Genomic DNA, 8,055 nt, shown 5'->3' with positions numbered 1-8,055 from the left:
TGCTGCAGTCCGTGGTAACTTTGGAAATTGGTGGAAAAAAAATAATTTGCACCACATCTGCATGTCTAAAATTGAAATGGTCATTATATACCACTAAATAAACATCACGGCCTAAATCAGCACAGCATTCTCTTGATTAGTTCATTGATCATGTATTATTAACCATACATGACAATCCCAATAATCTATGTCCGCTGCAAGCAATAAATAGCAAGAGAAAAATGCATCGGTCGATTTGCATACAAATTTGACTGTCACGAATGAATGTTCAGAGAGACACCGGTGCTCTGAGGGTGGCATTTTGAACATTTGAACGCTTCAGCCACTCTGGTAGACTTAAGGTCATGATCTCAGCTGAGGTGTCGACTGTTCCACTGCGCCTCTTAGCCGTTTTGACATTTAGACTCTGCACACAGACGCTGAGAATCACTTCTGTGCCCACCAAAAGTATCTTTCATCTGTTCATAACGTCACAACAAAGCCAGCGAAGTGGCCCTCATTTCTATTCCGTGTGCTTTCATTTCCTGTCCCACAGGAAATTGCCTCAGAGCCAGCTGATAGCAGTTGTGCTCACAGACACAGTTTTATCTCCCACCTCTGCACTTTTGATTATTAAAGCAAAGCCTGTGACAAACAGACATTCATTCAGTCAGGCGGACTCATAAACACCCTCCGCGTCATCAGTCAGGGAAGTGTGTGTAGACGTGGGTTGAGTGTGTGTTTAGGGTAGTGGTCATTGAGCCGGTATATTCTTATTTTAGCAATACGATTTCATCTTGAGAAAGTATAAATCCAAACACACATTAAGCTACTAATGCTACTCTTTTGTAGTGAATGGTTATGGTTACAGCAGACACTGTTGTCCAAACTGACTTACAAATAAAACACAATAGTTAAAAACGAATGGTGAACCGTTTCAAAATCTTGGTAAGACAATTAAGGAAAATAGCAATAGTAAACAATAAGTCAGTCAATGCAATATCAATGATCAATAGCCTAAGGAAAGTAAACAAATTCCATAATATACTAACCATAACTCATAAGAGCCACTTAATCAATTATGTTGAACAGATATGTTTGTAGACCACTCTTGAAAGACCCAAACTATCATAGGAACGCAGAGCAAAATTGAGTTAATGACACATTCTTATTCTGTGATACCAGGTGAGGTGAGGTATTTCTTGTGGTTGTATGCATGTTTGGACAGTATATTTAAAGAGGTTTGCTCTGCTTATCAATATGGAATTCTGAGGAATTCTAAGACTTTGAAGCTCAAAGATCTCAGAGCTACTCAGAATGTAAGGGGATGCACTGTCCATGTAGCTTTACATTCATTATGGTGTTATGACGTTGTCATGACATCATGTTATGAACTGTGACATGGTAATGCACAAATGCACCACTAGCTATGGCGTAAGTACAGCAGGTTATTGTGCCACTGAGGGGCCTTGTGATTGAGGTGAAGAGGGTCATTCATCTTGAGCTGAGCTGATTAGGGGGGCTGTGCGTGTCCATGCTTCCAAAATAAGGCAGGCTGGGATGAGTACGTCCACCCCCCACCCACCCCAAGAGGATGTGCTTCCTCAGAAAACAGAGAGAAAGTGAGAGAGAGAGAGAGAGAGAGAGAGAGCAAGAGATGGGTGGGGGTGTGCTAAGAGAGAGAGAGAGAAGGGTGGGAGTGCTGAGAGACAGAGAGAGAGAGAGAGAAGGGTGAGAGTGCTGAGAGAGAGAGAGATGATGGGGGGGCTGCTGAGAGATTGGTAGAGAGAGCGGATACGTGGCTTATCGCATCCATCCATCACGCTATATAAACAGAGCTCTGCACTCACCAAGGGTGTCTTAGCTCTTCCTCCTCCAGCTCCAGCGTGAGTGCGAGGCGCGTGTGAATCTTCTGCGTATGTGTGCGTCCCTGAGTGTCGCTCCGATGGCGTCCCCCAAGGGCCAGCTGACCAGGAAGGGGCTCCAGCCTGTGCCCAGGATGCAGCCGGCCATGATGATGTTCTCCAGCAAGTACTGGGCCCGCAGGGGCCTCTCCCTGGACTCGGCCATGTTTGACCAGCAGCTGCACACCGGGGGTAACCTGGTGAGAGAAGGGTTCAAAATGATGGTGAGTACAAAAGCAACAACAACAACAACAACAACAACAACTTTGAGAGGAAATGACATAACACGAATAAACAATAAACAAGAAATGCTAGTTATGCAGTCGTAGATGAGGCAAAGGCAAAGAGATTATGTTGTGGTGAAGAACTCCGTATCTGTAGGTGAATGCAGATGATGTCAGATACAGAAGTTGTTGGTTTGTGCATACTGTATATTGTGTTGTGTCTGTTTTTGGGACAATTTGGGCATAGGATGTAAAGGAAATGATGTTGTGAAATACTTAAGTATCTTTAGCAAAGGTGATGGATACAGATGGAGCATTGTTCATTTGGTCTTTTGTCAATTTGCTTTCTGATGATCTGACTTCCACATCTAAAATTAGTTAACAGATCAATTCTTGTTTAAAAAAAAAAAAAAAAAAGAATAGCTCACTATGCTAAATCCTGACGACACGTAATGGAATGGTTGGCTTGTGTGTACATGCAGGTGCATAATCCCTGATTTGTATTCATAAGTGTTAACCCCTGTGAGTGATGCACTGTAATCCATCAATATCCTACTCAACCTACAAGCATATAGGAGAAGATCACTTGACTTCAGCGGCCTGAATAGTGTCATCCGATCCCTTGCCTCCTGATAGGCTCGTAGGAACTCCTTCGGCAGAATAGATGAAACACCTGATAAAGAGGGCAATAGTGCACCCCATGACCCCGGGAAGACTGCTCTCATCTTCTCCGTGAAAAATGAAGTGGGCTGCTTGGTGAAGGCTTTGCGTCTTTTCCAGGTACGTTTTTTGTATATGATGTTGTATTTGGCTGTTGAGTAGGAATTTATATAGGCTATCACTATATGTTTCCAAACCCCAGAGTTAATCTAAAAAAAAAAAAAAAGGCCATTCTATTTTGTCAGATATTACATTTTTAAAGGATCACTACATCTGATGACAATAATTATTCATTAGTATAATTATGTGCCTCTTTTTTGACACAAGCGCTTTAAGGTGAAACAGAGTCCAAGCTTAATATGTTACATAAGCTTAAGTAGTATTAGGTTCTTAATACCTCATCATGCACTTTCTGAAGTGATCTTGAAGGGGCTATTAGGATTACAGATATCAGTACTCTCTATTCTATTACTGGACAGTAGCCTAGTATTACTATCTCTTACTTAACACCTACTTATGTGTGTTTGTGTGTCCTTGCTGAAGGAGAAACATGTCAACCTGGTCCATATCGAGTCCCGCAGATGCAAGCGCGTGCCCACGGAGGTGGAAATCTATGCCGAGTTCAACTGCACCAAGAAGGAGTTTAACGAGCTGGTGCAGTACCTCAAAGACCATGTCAATATCGTGTCCTACAACACACCTCAGCACGTGTGGTCTACGGACGGAGGTGCGTGCGTGCTTTACAGCGCCTCATCTATTCACTGAGGAAATCGGCTGCTTCACGTAAATTGTCCCTAGGCCTACTGTAACCTGTTGTTCAAATGCTGGTGTCAGAACGCAGTTGCTGTTGTTGTATGGCTTGAGAGACGATGTGTTCGGCTTGGTGAAAGCTAGCTCGGGTGGGTTTGGGTGACTTAGCGTAATCAATTCAGCACCACCAGTATGTGGACAGCCGCCTAAAGTTCGAAACGCAAAAAAACAAGTGACAATGTTTTAGAAGCTTTTAGAAAGTGTTTTAGCTGTGTGTGTGTGTGTGTGTGTGTGTGTGTGTGTGTGTGTGTGTGTGTGTGTGTGTGTGTGTTTTGCTTAAAGTTAAAAGCTGCTAATAACGCCTAGAAACGGAAACATTGATTTGCCCACGGCCACTAATGTATCGACCTTCACTTCAAGCCAGATTAAGTGTATTTTACAAATAGACCAGCTATATACTAAATACATGCATATAAACATGTTTACTTCACATTATACTCAGCTAAACCAACAGCACCGAACATGTGTGATATTCTGAAAGCTGAGGTCAAAGGTCAATTTCATTTTTGCACGATTTTAGTAAACTTTCAATTCTTATCCTAGACTGTGAGGATTGTGTGTGTGTTCTGGGGAGCTTACCAGATGGGGAAGGAGTTCCCTGGTTTCCTCAGAAGATATCTGAGCTGGACCAGTGCTCCCACCGAGTACTGATGTACGGCTCGGAGCTTGACGCCGACCATCCCGTGGGTGTGGTTTTCATACACTTTCGTATCATTAGCCTAAAACCTATAATAATTATATAGCTAGTGAGTGATTTCATCCTATCAAAACCAAGATTTCCCATAGCTTGGTGTAGTGTATTTGTTATTATTATTTTTTTTGAAATGTATTTTGTTCTTAACATTGATTCTATGATTTCAAATTGAAACGATAATTTGCAGTAGGCCTACTCTTTTGTTTCCTTGTGTTCTCCAGGGCTTCAAGGACAATGTGTATCGTCAGAGGAGGAAATACTTTGTGGAGGTTGCAATGAATTACAAATTGTTAGTGAAGCATCTACATCCCATTGATTTAAAGTGTCATTATCAATCATTCTTCAGAATTTCTTGCATTATTTTTTTGTATTATAGGCCTACACAATGCAATAACTGACTCAGTTACTACACTGTGTATGCTGTAAAAACTTTAATTTGTAAAACTGGTTGATTCTGCATCCATCCTCTGCACCCGCCTATATAATGACGGCCGACTGTATATATTTCTGTGTTAGTGGGCAACCAATACCTTGCATAGAGTACACAGTGGAGGAGGTCAAGACTTGGGGAGTCGTATTCCGTGAGCTCACCAAACTCTACCCCACCCACGCCTGCCGAGAGTACTTGAAAAACCTCCCATTGCTCACAAAGCATTGTGGGTACCGCGAAGACAACATCCCTCAGCTGGAGGACGTGTCCCTGTTTCTCCGAGGTACTGTACATAGCTGTACACGTCTGTATTTGCATCTGTACTGAACACAGATACACACATCTGTATTTGCATCTGCACTGAACACAGCTTTACACATCTGTATTTGAATGAGAGGTACTGGACACAGCTGTAAACATTTGTATTTGAATGAAAGTATGCATAAGACTACCAGAGATACATTGGCCTTAAAAGCAGTGATGCACTCCAGACATATTTACCTTACTTATCCTCTTCGTCCCAGTTGGGGCATAAGGCTGCAATCATACACTGCCACTGAATAGTTGTGTTTTTAAACATTTTTGAATAACATGGGTGGCCAGCTTCACGCAGGTCACTGAACCCTGTCTCGTGCTTTGGCCTGTGCTTCGTCCCAGGAAACACCCATCCCCTTCAGCTTTTTTTTTACGCAAATATGTTTCCTTGTTCCTTTGACTGAATGTGACCTACTGTATGACCTTTCCAGATAGGTCAGGGTTCACGGTGCGTCCAGTGGCTGGGTACCTGTCTCCGCGTGACTTTCTGGCTGGCCTAGCCTACCGTGTGTTCAACTGCACCCAGTATGTGCGTCACAGCACCGACCCGCTATACACACCAGAGCCGTGAGTACTGATTACACACTCAAACTCACCCGCTGAAACATCTCACACACATACACAAACACAGGCACGCACACACACACGCACGCACGCACACACACACACATGCACGCTATCTCTAGGGAGGTCACACACTCATACATATACTCAGAAAACACATCACACACAAATAGTCAAATAGGCATACACATACACTATCTGACTTAATGGAAGGTCTCTCTCTCACACACACACACACACACACACACAAGCACACACATATACACAGCCAAACAGTTTGACCTACAAACCACACCTCCCATTTTTGGCAAACACAACAGACTGAGTCAACATCTGAAGGAGAGAATATGGAATCTTTTAAGAAGATAAGTGTATTTACAACACGTGTGGTACAAATGAGTTGGACTCAAACACTTTGGAAGGAACCCTGTGTTAATAGTTAAGAAGATGCCTAACATCAGTGAATGTTATTTGAAATATTTAGTATTTTGCATAATCTGTAGTTCTGTCCCATACCAAGACAATTAGTTCTACTGTAATTCATTGTGTTGTGCCTGCCAGTCTTTTCCCAACATTCCCAACGTTCCCATCTCCCACAGGGACACTTGCCATGAGTTACTGGGCCACGTTCCGCTGCTGGCCGACCCAAAGTTTGCCCAGTTCTCCCAGGAGATCGGACTAGCTTCCCTGGGAGCAACGGACGAGGACGTGCAGAAACTCGCCACGGTGAGTGTCGCGTCCCTCAGACATTCATCATCTCCCTCTCCAGCTCTGTATCATCTCTGTTGAGGGGTAGCCGTGGCCTACTACCTAGCTAGTTAGGGCTTCGGGCTTGTAACCTGAGGGTGGCCGGTTCGATCCCCGACCAGTCCACGGCTGAAGTGCCCTTGAGCAAGGCACCTAACCCCTCACTGCTCCCCGAGCGCCGCTGGTTGGGCAGGCAGCTCACTGCTCTGGGTTGTGTGATTCACCTCTCTGTGTGTTCACTGTGTGCTGTGTGTTCACTAATTCGGTAATGCAGAAAACTGAATTTCCCTCACGGGATCAAAAAAGTATATATTCTATTCTATTCTATTCTGTTCTCCACACCCAAAGCATCCAGGTGATTGAGGTGAAGGTGAGAGAGATGGAGACGTCTCAGGTAGACGGAGAGGTCTGTGTGGTGGTAGTACATGTGTGCTGAGCTGATGCGTCTGGCAGCTATTTAGCATAATGTGAAGAAATGAGAAAGGTACTAAAAAGGTCACAGCTATTCGCAGTGGCATTTACAATCTTATTGTTTGATGTGTGGAGCGGAGCCTCCTGTGTGCTTGTCCACGTTCGTTCGTGACGTGACATTTTCATAATTTCATGTCCGCTTTTTTTTTTACCCTCCCAGTGTTATTTCTTCACCATTGAGTTTGGCCTGTGTAAACAAGATGGACAACTGAGGGCTTATGGAGCAGGCCTGCTCTCCTCCATTGGAGAGCTGAGGGTAATCATCTCTCGTGAATATGAATATTAAATATATGGACATTATATACTGTATGCACACACACACACACACACACATACACATTTATCGCTCATTTGTAGCAACACAGCAGACTGACTTTTAATCTTGATTAAATCTTGATCCCTGGTTCGAGGGGTTACTGAGGAACTCTGTTTTTGTTTGTTGTCCAGCATGCACTCTCTGACAAGGCCACAGTGAAGACATTTGAGCCCAGGACCACTTGCAACCAGGAGTGCCTCATCACCACCTTCCAGGACGTTTATTTTGTCTCTGAGAGTTTTGAGGAGGCCAAAGAAAAAATGAGGTATACAGTATACACTGTATGTCAGATAACAAGTCTTTGCTCTGTTGATACAGTATATGTATATTCTGTACTGCTTATATACATATTTATTGCGTGAAACATTTGTGAACTTACGTAAGGCACACTGTAATTCTTCAATGCGATTCTGAAGACCAGATCATGAGAGATGTACATGTACAGATAGTTAAGAAGCAGCTGCCGAAGAATTAATAACCCATTCTTACCTTCTTTCCTCAGGGATTTTGCAAAAACAATCAAGAGGCCTTTCTCAGTGTACTACAACCCCTACACTCAGAGTATTGACCTACTGAAGGACACCAGAGGCATTGAGAATGTGGTGCAGGACTTGCGTAGCGACCTCACCACAGTGTGCGACGCCCTGGGCAAGATGAACAGATACCTGGGCATATAGTCTTGTTCGCATCACTCCCATGGAAACTGCCAGCACTTTGTCAGTGTTCAGTTGGCTCTAGTTGTAAATTGTGTGATTGCAAAACGGCTTCAAATGTATTTCACTGCCAGTTTTCTGTTGTGCTGCTTTAAAATGCCTCTTACTTTCATTGTTAATTGCAGTATAGACAGGGAAAAGTGCAGCTTCAGAATCGGACAATGTCAAGTGTCGTAAGACCTACAGTAAGGTTTTATTTGGCAACACAGACCCAGCCTTTTCAGTGTG

At 43.5% G+C, this 8,055-nt stretch overlaps 1 protein-coding gene across 1 annotated transcript; it reads left to right on the top strand.

Moving 5' to 3' along the window:
* Positions 1–1,863: 1,863 nt before the first annotated feature.
* tph2 (tryptophan hydroxylase 2 (tryptophan 5-monooxygenase)) lies at positions 1,864–8,033 on the top strand. The gene is made up of 11 exons (XM_062547539.1): positions 1,864–2,107; positions 2,744–2,887; positions 3,311–3,494; positions 4,121–4,260; positions 4,493–4,560; positions 4,788–4,984; positions 5,448–5,583; positions 6,180–6,306; positions 6,959–7,054; positions 7,246–7,379; positions 7,617–8,033. Exons 1-11 carry the CDS (start codon positions 1,898–1,900, stop codon positions 7,789–7,791), a joined length of 1,611 nt encoding a protein of 536 aa, XP_062403523.1. The 5' UTR covers positions 1,864–1,897; the 3' UTR covers positions 7,792–8,033.
* Positions 8,034–8,055: the final 22 nt, after the last annotated feature.

This window comes from Sardina pilchardus, chromosome 10 (genome assembly GCF_963854185.1).
Source record: "Sardina pilchardus chromosome 10, fSarPil1.1, whole genome shotgun sequence".
Lineage (NCBI taxonomy): Eukaryota > Metazoa > Chordata > Actinopteri > Clupeiformes > Clupeidae > Sardina > Sardina pilchardus.
The sequence above is the reverse complement of the archived record's forward strand: the minus strand, read 5'-3'. Positions and strand labels throughout refer to the sequence as shown.

Coding starts and splice junctions, on each gene's coding strand:
- tph2 (XM_062547539.1), top strand. CDS start 1,898: ATGTGTGCGTCCCTGAGTGTCGCTCCGATGGCGTCCCCCAAGGGCCAG. Junction 2,108..2,743: donor GAGAAGGGTTCAAAATGATG/GTGAGTACAAAA, acceptor GCCTCCTGATAG/GCTCGTAGGAACTCCTTCGG. Junction 6,307..6,958: donor ACGTGCAGAAACTCGCCACG/GTGAGTGTCGCG, acceptor TTACCCTCCCAG/TGTTATTTCTTCACCATTGA.